The 13830-nt window shown below is 48.9% G+C and overlaps 3 protein-coding genes across 5 annotated transcripts; all 3 read left to right on the top strand.

Annotated features, from left to right (window-relative positions):
* The first annotated feature begins 678 nt into the window (after positions 1-678).
* On the top strand, positions 679-6934 carry LOC131664446 (uncharacterized). Of its 3 annotated transcripts, none has more exons than XM_058935537.1 (5): positions 679-735; positions 1828-1960; positions 5505-5681; positions 5757-5864; positions 5925-6934. In XM_058935537.1, the coding sequence occupies exons 2-5, from the start codon at positions 1850-1852 to the stop codon at positions 5997-5999; spliced, it is 471 nt and encodes a 156-aa protein (XP_058791520.1). In that variant the 5' UTR covers positions 679-735; positions 1828-1849; the 3' UTR covers positions 6000-6934. The 3 variants fall into 3 exon arrangements, with proteins under 3 accessions (XP_058791520.1, XP_058791518.1, XP_058791519.1); XM_058935535.1 differs by lacking the exons at positions 5505-5681; positions 5757-5864; positions 5925-6934 and adding exons at positions 3787-3981; positions 4065-4178; positions 4282-5409; XM_058935536.1 differs by lacking the exons at positions 5505-5681; positions 5757-5864; positions 5925-6934 and adding exons at positions 3787-3981; positions 4065-4178; positions 4282-5409 and having other exon boundaries at positions 684-735; positions 1831-1960.
* A 1169-nt stretch (positions 6935-8103) lies between these two features.
* On the top strand, positions 8104-10130 carry LOC131664574 (protein singles bar). The gene is made up of 4 exons (XM_058935780.1): positions 8104-8286; positions 8808-8990; positions 9123-9263; positions 9459-10130. The coding sequence occupies exons 1-4, from the start codon at positions 8113-8115 to the stop codon at positions 9534-9536; spliced, it is 576 nt and encodes a 191-aa protein (XP_058791763.1). The 5' UTR covers positions 8104-8112; the 3' UTR covers positions 9537-10130.
* Positions 10131-10530: 400 nt separating this feature from the next.
* LOC131664559 (uncharacterized) lies at positions 10531-13829 on the top strand. Its single transcript, XM_058935763.1, has 3 exons — positions 10531-10634; positions 12323-12476; positions 13044-13829. Exons 1-3 carry the CDS (start codon positions 10613-10615, stop codon positions 13231-13233), a joined length of 366 nt encoding a protein of 121 aa, XP_058791746.1. The 5' UTR covers positions 10531-10612; the 3' UTR covers positions 13234-13829.
* Position 13830: the final 1 nt, after the last annotated feature.

Below are 13830 nucleotides of genomic sequence, written 5' to 3'. Positions count from 1 at the left end.
AAATAAAGATAACTATTCAATACGTCTTTACATCCGTTCTATCTTCCTTGCATGCATCCTTTACACAAACGTCTACAAAGGAGACTTATTATTCGACGTGAATGTAAAATTTCACGAAGCAAGTCCAATTCGATGTTCGAATGAAGGTCATTGTTTTCCATCTTCAGAAACGTTGCAGCGATAAGTCTAATGAGTTCAATGATCACAGAAGTTATCTTCGTTTAGATTAAAAGTGTCATTTGAAAAAGGCGCTTTAAAAATGCTCGCAACGATTAATTTCCCTTCTAATTTACTCAGCCCCCCCCCCCCCCCCGGACCACATTGCAACAAGAACACACAGCAGCGCAGAGCCTAGAAATACGCATTCGTTTTTCCCCGCGACGCAAACAAAGCTCTCGGCCGTCAAAACAAGTCTCTCGCTGACCCAAAAACCGAAAAGCCTGACGTCAGCCGCGCCTTTTCCGAATCAAGATCATCGCGTAGCCGCGAAGATCCGCGCCGAGCGCGCATCGATCAGAAGCGGCGTTTTTCGGCCTCGCCTCTCTCTCTCTCTCACTTTCTCGCGTGTCCAGCGTTATTACGAAGACGACGATGATATCAGCGGCGGCGACGGTGACGTCAGCGGCCGAGCCGCCGTGCCGTCGCCCGTGTTTTTTTTTTCAGTCGCGCGCCTTCGCTCGCAGTCGACCGCGAGCTACCGACGCTCCACGCGCAGACTTTGCTCCGCCGACGCACGTAAGTCATATACCCATTGCCGTTCGCATGTGCACGTAGAGATACGTACGAGGACTCGTTGCGCCGCGCGCCAGCTGCGCTCGGGCAAACGATCGTTTGGGCGCGATCGCGTCGCCGATCGAGGCGAGAAGGACGAGAAAAACTGGCGAGTTTCCGCTGGCGTACGCACGGCGGACGCGGAGAGTGAAAGCGTTGGCGTCCGCGGCTTATCGATTTTCGCGCGGCGGTGCGTAAAGAGCGCGTCGCGGGCGCGACAGGAGGAGGCGTGGCGGACGCTTCTTACCGGACCTTTTGTTATTGCACGCGCAAGGAAACACACACTCGTGGACGGCAAAAAACGTCGTAAAGCAAAACTATTGTGCCTTTGTCCGTCGTGGAACGACCCCTCGTCACGGCCTTATTTATTTTTCGCCGCAATGGAATTATTTAACGAGTACTCGAATACTCCGATGAAGCTGGTACCGATTAGATAATCGTGGTCTCGTTAAAAATAAATTTTGCACATTTTTTTTCCTGGCATTCTCATTCGCAGAGGTTGCTCGCGTATCGGCCGGCCGTTCGTTTTGGTCATTGGACACGCGAACGTACAGCGTCACGTTTAAAAATAAAAAAAGCGAACGCCGCGTTCGCCGTATACCTTTCTAAAAAAAGAAAAACGAACGGATCGCGCGCGCGAGAGCAACTTGTTGATAAAGCTCGCGTTGCACGCCCGCAAACGATAAGAGGGAGCGAGAAAGAAAAGGCTCGCGAATCGTCGTCGCCGCGGGAGCGAGAAGAGGAAAGAAAGAACGAAGAAAAAGACACGCGTATTTGGGTCGCGGTGTTTCGACGGCCTTGCACTCATTTCATTTCGGACTTATGGTCATCGCTCACGGTGCACCGTCGCGAACGAGCCGTGCGCGGCTGTCTGCGCGTATTTCTGTATCTTCGCCGCGCTGCGAAAACGCTGGGACACCGTTCGAGACTAAAAATATGTAGCGTTCCTTGCGCGCGCCGCCATGGACAGAACGAATTTTTTCGGCCGACGATGGGAAAAATCAAGCGATCCCCGATCCCGGCCACGTTTTCAGGTGGATGACTTTCGTTTTGCAGCAGGGACCGATTGAACGAAAAGATGTCGCACTCGGTGACGATCCAAACGAGGACGGTGACCACTGGCAGCCCGTCGGCGATCAACACGTCGTTTTTCAGATCATGGACGGGAATACTGAAGCTCGCACAAGTGGTACGTACTTTGCGTGCGGCTTTCGCTCGGCCGCGCACCGACGACTACGTAGCGTCGAGACGATTGCTTCTATTTTTCGACCAAATCCGCGCAACCAAAAGGATCAAGTGCGAATATAGTGCGAGTATAGGTGCTCGGATGTAGTGGTGCTTGAGAAAAATGACAAGGAAAGTGGAAAATAGTCAAGTAAATATTTGGCCTCGGGGAATCGCACGCGTCGATGACAAGACAAGCAGCTCATCTTTATTCGGTACAACCATCGGGCACCTTCCACCTTCTTTTTTTTTTTATCGAGAAATAACAAGATAATATAATGACGTATCGGCGGAAATTCATCCCGGCGCTTTTCTTTTAATTGGTATCGCTGGATTCAATATCGATAACGCATATATTATCGACGCTCTGTCAGTTCAACTTGGTAAGATTCAGGGATGACAATTACGGAAAAGTACTCTTCGAAAAACCTGACGCTATGTAGTTAAGACTAAAAATTATGATAACAAGTAAATATCAGAGATATAGTGAGAGAAAAGTAGCTTTTTTACAGAACAGTTAACCAAAGTGGTATTCTTGGCAGCAGTCGTCGATGTTATTAAAAGTAAAGGTCGTAGCGCAAAAGTGGAAACATGCGTAAGCGATTGCGACGACTTTTATGCGCATCTCAAGCTCTCCGCATAATTCATATTTCGAAGCGACTTCGTCGCGGCCCTCTTCTCGCCTCGCTAAGCGTATAGACGTGGCTAAGCACCCACTTGGACATGCCGTCGACGTGCCCAACGAAAAGTCAGCTCGCTGACGATAGCCGTTCTCTCGAAATAAATTCGCGGCGAATCGCTGGAAATACGATCGAGAGCGCGCCATTATTCGAGAATGTTGCTGCGCGCGCAAGGGAACAACTTGGCGTCGCCTGCTTTTGGTCGACCAGCAAGGCCAACCAAGCGACGTGGAATGGGTTTGGCTGTTGTTTTTTTCTCTTTTTTTTTTTTCATCACGAGAGACGTAACGTTGCGCGATCAGACGGGGGAATCGCGAATATAGCAGAACGCGCGGGACGCAGCGATAAATGCGCAATTGATTATTCAGCGGCAAGCTAAATTGCACGCCTTTTAGTCGTTCGCAAGGGCGTCTTACATCGACTTCAAGTTGAAGATTAAGCTCGTAGCGCGGTGACAAACGGCACGCTTGAGCCATTGTTTTTGAGAAAAAAGAAATTTTATCGTGACGAGTCGACCTCGGCCGTTCGTTCGCGCTCGATCCCTCTGGTTTTTCAGCCGGCCGATTAAAGAGTTTGCACTGAATACTTAGCAGTGCGCGACAACGTGACGCGCAGGCTGTATCAAACTGTCGCAGCAACAAGAGTAGATAAGAGGAAAGGCACGCGACACCCAAGTCCGTGAGAGCAGTTGCGCGACAAAGAGATGCTATTTATAGTCACAAGTATAATTAGGGAGTTACACGTGAAAGCCCATCGGAGTTGACGGCGAAAAAACCATCGCGAGCGCAGAAGCTGAAGCTAGTCTGCGAACGTTGAGGAACGAAAAATTGATAATGAGCGATTTGCCAGTCGGTCGCGGTCTCTCAAGAAGGCGATGAGCTCATCGCGCGAGTATAGTATCCCAGATGAGTCACTGATAACGTCAACGAAAAATTCATTCGCCGGACTGTAAAAACAAGCGCGGCGAAGGAATTAATAGCCGCATCCGAAATCGCTCGGGATCGGCGAGGTTTAACGATCGCGGGAGGCAATTTGGCTCGGACGGACTGCGGCGCGTCGCATATGGCTCGGCACGAGCTCCGTAATAACGAAATGTTTTGACGAACCGCAGATTTTGGGCGCAGTCTGCGTGGGTTTGGTCGGATATTACATTTCCCACCACAGCGTGAACAATCGTTACCTTGGCGGCACCGAGATAACCTTTTTCATGCTGATTGCGACCACCTTCATGATTGCAACGACGATCTTAGTGCTGAGCTGTTGTTGCTCCTACACGACCGAGTCCATCATTTCCAAGACTGTTTTCGTGAGTATACGGCCTCGCATGCGCCTCCGCAGCGACCGATCGAATGCTAAATGCTAATTGGTGCACGTATTCTGTTTGCGCAGGAGCTCCTGTATCACGCATTCGGCTTCGCTTTGCTCCTCGCTGCGTCGGTCACCCTCTTAGTGAACGTCTCGAACAATTATTATTACGACAAGAATCAGCTGACGGCTGCATGTGTAAGTTTGCCCTACAGTAGCCGGGTGACTATACTCGTGCGAGCAGCCAATTGGCACGTGGGGGGCTGCCCAATTCCAACTAAATGAACATGCTCTGTTACAGATCTGCGGCATAATTAATTGTGTGCTGTACCTTATCGTCACCCTGTTCGCCCTTCGAACCTCGCGAGGCTTGTAGATCTGCGCCGCGCTTTAGGCTCGCGCGGGCGGCAAAGGCGGTGAGCGGCGGCGGTCGACTTTGCACGGAAACATTAAGGCACTGCCAATTCGTAACTGCAGACCGCCCTTTCAACGGCGACGCTCGTTTCAATTTCTATAGATTTGGTCGCGTTCGCAAATCGCGTTGTGCGAGCTGCCTAACCGCGCCGAACCCGAAAAAAAAAACCGTCAAAGGAGCTCATGTGTATGTACTTATACTTAACGCGCTGTCGATGGAAAAGTCTAAATGTGTCTTTGGTGTATAATCCCGCGAATCAACATTCTGAGCTTTGGTAGTCAGGTGCGTTAGCTTTTGTCGTGACGTTTGCATTAAAAAAGAAAAAAAAAAGAAAAAAAAAAAAAAAACTGTCAAGTTTTCGACGTACAAACTGAAAATTCCAAAATTCGATGCATTTCGACGGTGGACACAACAAGCGCAGCGATCAACGCAGAACCAAACGAAAGATTTTTATATTTTCGACGATTCTTTTGTAACTACGACGTTTACCATTGTATCGTGAAATAAGCCTTTTGCTACAGAGCTATTAAATGTTGAAAAATAGAAGCAATCTACCCGACGTGTAGGCGATTAAGTGAACTAAAGTTCGAAATCAATAATCGAACGCCAAGCGTTAAAGTTGTACTGTCTTTTGCAAAAATTAAAAAAATTATTAATCAATATTCAAGGTATGTACTTATATACGTAGGATGTGTGCATTCACACAGATAATATAGATCTGTAGCTTCCGTTGTAACAGAAAGGTGCATATAATATTTATTTCTTTGCATTTCTTACCATTTATTATCGCGTGTACGCAAAACACATTAATTTGGAGTACTTATTAACACGGTTGCGTTTATTATTAATACTATACATGTATTTTGCGTAAGATTCTTAATATATATTTTGCATTAGTTTATTTGTAACGTTTACGTAACTTTGTCACCATTAATTTTAATCCGCATTGCAGTTTTGGCATTGTAGACTTTTCAATGTACCATTGTTAATGTTGAATAAAGTTTACGAAGAAAATCACTCAAGTGTCGTTCTTGCAGTTTTCTTGTAGTTTTAGCAATTAGCGAAAAGAAATACCGCGACTGATATTATTCCAAATGTTGTAATTACAGGTTAGCGGGTTGATTGTCATGAGTTTATTAGTATCGGCGATAAATGAGCAACAGTTATTTTCCCGAGATATTTTCTTGATGCTGATGGCAACGTCGTTCATGATGGGTACAGGCATATTTATAATAAGTTACGTTTTCTCGCCAATCTCCGAGCCTATTATAGGAAAGACGAATTACGTAAGTTTCATTACCGCCCGTTAATTTTTCTCTGTCGAACTCCAAATAAAATTAATGGAATTCATTGGATTGTAGGAGTTAATTTATAATGGTCTGGCTTCTCTTCTGTTACTCATCGGCGGAATCATCGTCGTTAACGACGCCTCTCATCGTCTCAACAGTGAACTGATGATGGCGGCAGGCGTAAGTGATCGATGATTTTCATGCCAAGTGAAAGGAAAGTAACAGAACACGGTGTTTCAGGTGATAGGTATCATAGACGCAATCTTGTACACCGTCAACTTCGCTTGGGCGATCCGTCTGAAATTCGTTAAATGACCCATCGACGTGCAGACTTGAAGAAGAGAAAGTTTAGACTCGACATCGAAGCGCAGACGTATATTTTCTAGGTGCGTCGAAGGGGCCATCGATGTGATGGCGTTTTACGACAATGTGCGCCGTAGATATAGTATGAGTCCTTTTGTCGAAGCATTTCCGACTTGTTTCATCTTTTGGATATCTCGCGAACGAAGATTTTATTGAGTTTTCATTAATTTGCCTTCGTATGTAGAACTTTTCCTTTCGTCTTCCTATACAACGACCAAAAGTTTATAATTTTTATTTTGTATAATATTTTACGCGATAAGTGTCAGCTTTCGTATTGTTTACATAAAGTGCGCATAAAACCGACCATAGGTAATTATCTTTTAGTGAGAACAATGTTGGATCGTCAAGCGAACTAAAATCGCTGCTGAGACGATCGAGCTTTGGGCGCACTGGTTTGCCGTGTAACATATCCGAGTGTCGACTTCGTCACAAGCGCAAAGTTCTCGTTGTGAAAGTCGGAATGTTATTCTACCTCAAGTATACGTGGAAATGACAACAATTGTTTAAATTATAACGAAGCGCTAGCTCTTATACGACAAGCGCTTCAATGCCATTAACGGTGCCCTCGCATTGGTACTCCTCGCAGTAGAGCAACCAGAGCTACACGTGTGCACGGAATACCATCATCTGCTGCGGGCTCAAGAAATAGACTTCCGGCAACGTATCTGTGGTGCAATTTAATAATAGTGTGGTATAGCGACTCCTTTAGAGCTGACACATTACCACGCCTTTTGATTAGCGTAATGGAGTTGATATTTGTCAAGAATGAACTTTATTCAAAGCATCAATGAAAGTCTTGTTCACTTCGTAACTATTAGCATCGATATGTCAACGTATCAATTCATAGAAGCACTCGATATAAACCGAATTGGAATAATAAAATCTTATCCGCATTCAATTATGTTTATTTACTGCCAACAGCCATTTATCTTCAATCCATCCCGTATATAGTTTTTTCAAACGTCAATTGGTAACAAATTAAGTTAGCGGCTCGTAAATGGCATTTTTTTATTTCCCAGGTTGTCCGTAATGACCAATCATCCCGGTAGGAGGAAAACACGGACTTTACCTCGCTCACTCGATATATTTTTTCATGCATGCAATAGTGGAATGTCATTGTGTACGTTGAAAATGTGCTCAGACGGACTTTAGGATCCGAATTGATTTGTCCTGTAGCACTTTACGTCGATTCAGATATATAATTACGAATTACAATAAGAGCCTGAAAAGGTTTCTCGGACTTGATTTGCGAATTGTCCGTCCTCGTGCAAATCCCTATCAACTGAGAACGAGCAAAATTGTATCTTAAAATATCTTCGACTGCTTCGAGAATTGTAATTCGAAGTTATGACGTAGACACGAGCGAATTCGTAAAATATTAACCTTACTTAAGATCATGTAAATTACTGTAGCCGTGCGTGGTAGAAAGCACGTAAAAGTAGAGTATACAAGTTGGCTGATTAAAGAATAAGGAACTTGGAAAAAGAAGGGCAAGCAATGGAATTTCTTCGAAATAACAAGCCAAAAGATATTTAATCTTTATTAAACACATCTTCAGTTTCGCTCGTTCAATTTGAAAAATTGGCACGCGAAGGTTTTTTTCGATATTGCATACTTTTCTGACAGTCGAACGTAGAATGAGAATCGTAGCAACGGCACTTCCGCCGCAGGACTCGCGCGCATTAAAAGCCCGAGCTGTCATCCGCGCCATTCAAAAGTTCACGGTTCATCGGGCCATCCACGCGAGCCAAGTATAAACCGAACGAGCGCGCGCGCTTCCCGTCATCCGGAAGCTCGATTTCCCCTTGACGCGCGTTAAGCTTCGTGGCGTCCGCCAAATAAAGAAGAAATAGAAACGAAAGACAAATAAAAAAAAGTGTACGCGACAGAGAGGAAAGATGGAAGCCGCGTGTCGCGACGTCTCCTCGGGTCTCCCGAAATAGTCGACTATGCGAGGGGTGCAACGACATCCCTCGGTACGGAGTCTCAGTCAGTCGGTGACTTGCATCGCGGCGAATAGCTCGTCGTCTCTTCCAGCGTGAGGCCCAGACAGACATCGGTCACGATGAAAATCGGCACTGGCAGCAGTGGTCACGGCAATGGGCCGATCATCAGAGTGGTCGAGCCAACGTCGCGCACCAACAGCGGAGGTTTCGAGTGCTGCTTCGTGCGCTGCTGCACGTGCATTCACCTGCAGTTCCTACGCACGTGGCCCGGCATCCTCAAAGTTCTCGAGACCGTACGTATGCGTTCTTGCAATTGTGCAATTTTTCATACTGCGAGATGAGCGACACTGCTGGTGTGCTTGTATTCGTAAATCCGATGAGCACGACGTAAATATTTGCGTTCTCTTGATCATTCAGAGTGAAGTGAAGAGAGAGAGAGAGAGAGAGAGAGAGAGAGAGAGAGAGAGAGAGAGAGCGCGTGGCACGATCCAGATGATTTGGCTTATTTCACGATCACTTTTCTTGATACTTTATAGAGATTGACTCATAAACTCCGAAACTCGAAGTAATCAAGCGTTCGTGAAATATTACTTAAAATGCTTACGGATCGACAGTATGTCGATGTGACAGTAGCGCACAGCGAAAATTCACGCGATCAACGTGCTGCTAACAGCGATTAGCCAACAAAGTCGAGTCAATCGCGAAATGGTGCGTTTCAGAAGACGACCTGAGAATCGTGGTCAAAGCTGTCAGATGGAAAAACTGGTTGAAAGTAGCGCTCGCGTCCAGTGTGAAAATGCTTTCTCTCCCGTAGGTAATCAGCGGCCTGATCCAAAGCCTGCTCATCAATTACGGACTGCGCTACAGCGCGACCATCGGCACGGCGTTCGAGGGCGCGCTCACCACCTCGTCGGCCTGCTTCCTCACCTCCTCCGTGCTGCTCGTCTGCTACATCGTCTCGGAGAAGTCCTACAGGCTCGTGCGTGGCTCGCTGTTCGTAAGTACGCCTCTCTCGCCGTTTGGATCCTCGCGGCGCACGGGTTCGGATCGCATCTCCGTCGACCGGAGATCGAACCCCTGCCCGCGCGTGCCGACAGCGCGCGTAAACCTCTGCCCTTGAAATTCCCAGGAAATGCTGTTCAACGGGCTCAGCTGCTTCATGTACCTGAGCTCGACCACCTACCTGGCTTTCGCCACCAAAATCTTCCTGTGGCCGATGTACGTCATCACACCCGGCTTCGACGTCTATCCTGCCATGACGGCCGCCTACGTGAGTATACGTCCACGTTGGCGCGCGATGCGCTCTCGCGCCGGCGACGCGCCGCGATTCACGTTCGCGCTCGTCAATCGAAGCGAACGGGAATCGAACGCGTCGATCGCGCGCATCCTTCCAAATATAGGCCCTTACACCGCTGCTGGATCCTCATTAAACTTTCGTGCGCCTCGGCCGTGCGTTTATTTCCAGCTCATGAGCGGCGTCGTTGGACTCGTGCACGGGGCGGACGCATACTTCTCCTTCAGGCAGCTCGCCGCGCAGAGATAGCGCTTTCCAGGCCGCTTTGTGCGCCTCAGCGACGCGCCTCCGAGAAACCTTTGAGTCAGCGACGAGGCATTCGCGTGAGACAGAGAGAGAGAGAGAGAGAGAGAGAGAGAGAGAGAGAGAGAGAGAGAGAGAGAGAGAGAGAGAGAGAGAGAGAGAAAGAGAGAGCGGCCTCTCGCCGTCGACGGATGGACTTTCGCGGCGGCGCGCTCGTCCGATTCGCCCTCTCGGATGCGCCAGCCGCGCCAGCCGCGCCACGACCTTCCTAGGCCGTGCGCCCCGACAGTTCCGAAAATTCTCGCGCGCCACGTCCAACTGTGCTGCTGTTAATTTCATTTGCACAATAAAGAAACACGCAATTGTTCGTACGACTTTCATTCCAGCCAAATCCCTTCCTCTCCGATAAAGCCACGCCGCTTTTCCACGCGACACGGTGATAAACGCGCGCGTAGACGCCCCTCTAGCGCCGGACACGTGCGCGATGCTCCGCGCGACACGTCCGCGTGGCGTCGACGCAAGCGAGCTGGGTAAAACCCGTCCTCGACCGCGCGGCACGTCGATCGGCCAAAAGGTCGGCGCATCCCGAGGGCGTCGCGCGACTTTCCAAGCCCGCGGGGAACCGCGCACGAACCCCCCGTGGTGTATCGCCGAATGACCGGCGCTCGCTTCTTTCCTTAATCGTTCACGGTATTCGGCCGAGCGATCGCTCAAGATTGGCGCGATCAACGCTTCAGTCCGATCGCTTTCCAGGATCGCGACGGTGACGGTCGAAGACGCGCACCTGTTGCCGCTCATCTCCGAAATCCCGCGGTTCTTCCTGCAAATCCTATTCGCCTTAGCGCCGACTGACACGGCTGGAATACGACGAGGGAGAGGGGGGGGGGGGCGACACACTGCCGCTCTTTCTCTCTCTCTCTCTCTCTCTCTCTCTCTCTCTCTCTCTCTCTCTCTCTCTCTCTCTCTCCTCCGGCACGTTTTCACTCTACGTCGGGCAGTCCGCCGCGGCGCACTGCTGTGATCGTCAGTCAACTCTGTACGCGCGTGCTTGCGAGTTGGTGGCTTTTGGGCGCAACAGGCCGATGAACAACCTCACGGATAAGAGTAAGCTGTTTGTTTTATTTCGTTTTCCTTCTTTAAGCGCAGCTGTGTTTTCGCGAGCGAAGAGGCGCGAAGCGGAGCGGGAAACCGGAATGGAAAATTACCGCGCTTCTCGGTATCACTTGCATGCGTGCGCGTACCGACGCAACGATCGACGGTGATCGTATGACATTTCGGCTTCGTTCTCTCGCCGTCGGAGGTACATCGCGACGACGATCGGCAGGTGCCTGCAGCAATCCCGCGCGAGACATGAATTTCGGAGCGCCGACGACTTGTCTCGCGCGCGTACCTGTGCGCGTAAACTCGTGACCTCGTTGTGAAAACGACCGACGTTGCTCGAGCGACGCTGCGGCACGCGTAGTCCCAACAACATCGACGGGGAAACCGGCGACGTTTGGCAAGCGCGCCGCGGAAGGAGAGAAAACATTCCACAGGAAAGCCAAAAGCGTCATCGCCGGAAATGCGATCGGACTTTGAGAACCGTGCGGGAGGTGTCCGTTTTGATCGGCGTGCTGCGCGTCCAATGTCACTCGAGTTTCCTTTTTCCCATTGAAAGCTTTCGATTCATCCGTCGAACAACAGTCGGCGCCGGTCAAAAGTGAATTCCTGCCGTCGTTGAAGACCAAACGAAGAATTGGGGAAGGTCACTCTCCATTCGATACAACTGTCTCGCGTTGAGGTGTGTTTCGTTTGCGCGCGCAAGAAGAAGAGCAAAGTAGAAAACTAGATCGTTCGGTCGGCGTCGATTATTAGGCGAAAGAAAGGACAAATGTGCCCCTCGCTCGAGGACGGCTGCAGCTCGCAGATGTCACGCACGCGCGTGTCTCCGAACGTCACCCGCACGGCACGTGCTACTGCTACCCGACGTGCCTGATACCCTTCCGACCGATGCGCATGCACGAGAGAACGCGACAGTCGATTAGAGCAGTTGCGCGATTGGGAGAAACATTCTTCTTTCGGGAGATAATTGCATTCCGTGCGTGGTTCCTTTCGTGACGGATTGTCGCTCTCACTTGACGATGATACCCTTCACGTATGGCGGTGAAAGTTGAGTTTACTTTTCGGTTCGAGTGCAGCTTCCCGCGCTGCAAGCTAAATTTTGGAGGAGGAACGAGTCGAAAAACACGAAGGAAAAAAAAAAGAGACGTTCGGCGAAAAATCAGTCGAGAGCGTTCCCCGAGATTCGCGTATCGAAGGAAAGTTTTACGCGGTATGGGCGCGTCGTAGCGTAAAAGCGTGGGCAGCAGAAGTGCCGACTACTGTTTCCGGGGAGAGCATCTCTCGAGAGGGCGACGACGCGCTTCCCTTCACTCGCGCGCGCGCTCTCCTCTGTACGAGCCGGCTGATCGTCGTCTTTCTTCCACGAGTCCGTATCCTCCGTAACGGAATGACGCAGCCGAAATACGCCAATTACAAGCGCACTCGCGGTGAGTCCGACCGGCGTTTGCGTCATACGGACATCGTTTGGTTGACGTCGCGGCTGCAGTTCCGCGAGACGCGATCTTCGACAAATAATAATGCGCGGTCGCGACCGGAATGGGAGTCGCAGCCGTGTTCCGCAAATCGATCGGCTTTACCAGCCTATTTATGGTCGGCTTTCTAAAGCGCGCGTAATAAACCCACTCGCCACAATTCATCCCACGAAGATGAATTTGGAGAGAAGTAACAATAGTGGGTCGTTCATGTTGCAGTGGTGAGCGAAGCGGCGGCGTGGTTGACCACCGAGTCGCCGTTGACGCCAGAAGAGGAGGACACGATCGTCACGCTCGTGATCGTGGTGGTGGCCGTGCTGGCGGCGATCGTTCTGCTGTTCTCCATGGGCGTGTTCATCGACTGTCGGACACAGTGAGTTAAATCATCGGAAGCCAATCGATACGAAGCTGCGAGCAGCCGAACGAGGACCATTTTCCAGCCGTCCGCGCGCGGCTTCTGCCTCTCTTTATCGGCGCTCCGAGGCAGACGCTCGCTCTTGAGCGGATGTCGAACCCGCGAGAATCAAATAAATTCTAAAGCCATCGGTACGCCTAAAATACACGTGTACATCGGCGAGCAGCGCATCTGAAACTCAAAATAGCCGCACTGCCACAGCCGGGATCTTTGCAATTCGAATGAGAGCTTTTTTTCGTGCAGCCTTGCTTTATTTTCACTTCGTCATTGACATCGTTTTCCTCGAGAAAAGTCTAATTTACGAGAACACTCGTTGTTCGACTGCTCCAGCTTGGTTATTACGTTGCCAAGGGGAATCATAATTACTCCTATTACTTCTTTATGTCCGCTCGATGGCATTTTCACCACCGGATTTGCAGTACAAATATTACGATCAGAGTATTTTAATTATACGTTATTTGAAATGTAGTTTTCCAAATATTCATGATTGAAGTTGTTCTTTGACAAACAGTGGCCTTTTCGCAGGAAAACAATGGACGAGAAGGCTAACCGCAAGCGTCTGCGCTTGAAAATGCCACCACTAGGTCGAGCGCACAAGCAGCGTTTGGGTATGCGCCGGGAGGACTCCAAATGTTTGGCCGCGGACATGTGCCCGAACGGTTCGAGTGACGCAGCGCTGCCAACGACATCCAACAGCCTCGAAGCCGTGGTCTGAGACACGTCGATGAAACGTGCAACGACTTCGATTCGACTAGGCTTTACGTGCAACTCGTTGCATACGACGACTCTTTGATTTCGCATGCATGACGGACTTAAGTGTGCAACTGGGACGGAAGGGTGAATCTTCATTTTTGGTTTTCTGTATTGTACATATACGGTATGCGATTATCTATTGTAATATATACGAGACTGCGATAAGTTTGCGTGCAAGAAAAGTCGGTATGTTTGAGAGGATGTGCTTCAGTATTATGTTGTATACTGCGGCAGAAAACAAGCGGAATTGAGTCTCTGAGATTGTGCATTTGTTGTGCATAACTTCCAATAAGTATTGTAAATAAGAGAATAAGATTTTTACGATAGATCGTAAAATTGTCATTGCGCAGTCATTCCTCAACTTAATATATCTAAAATGCTCAACTACTTAAGAAGATAAGTCAATTGTTTGTATAAACATACGTGAGACTGTTAATTTTTTGCATGTCCAACAACCGATTGTTGATGTAATTAAGTGCCTATTTAATATTTGTTAGATATAAATTATAGAACTATACTAACTATATATCTATTTTGTAAAGAATGGAATCTCGAAGAA

The sequence above is a fragment of the Phymastichus coffea genome, unplaced genomic scaffold, assembly GCF_024137745.1.
Source record: "Phymastichus coffea isolate CEN01 unplaced genomic scaffold, Cenicafe_Pcof_1.1 PCOF00044, whole genome shotgun sequence".
In the NCBI taxonomy this organism is placed as follows: Eukaryota; Metazoa; Arthropoda; class Insecta; order Hymenoptera; family Eulophidae; genus Phymastichus; species Phymastichus coffea.
This window is presented reverse-complemented; position numbering and strand designations above follow the sequence as displayed.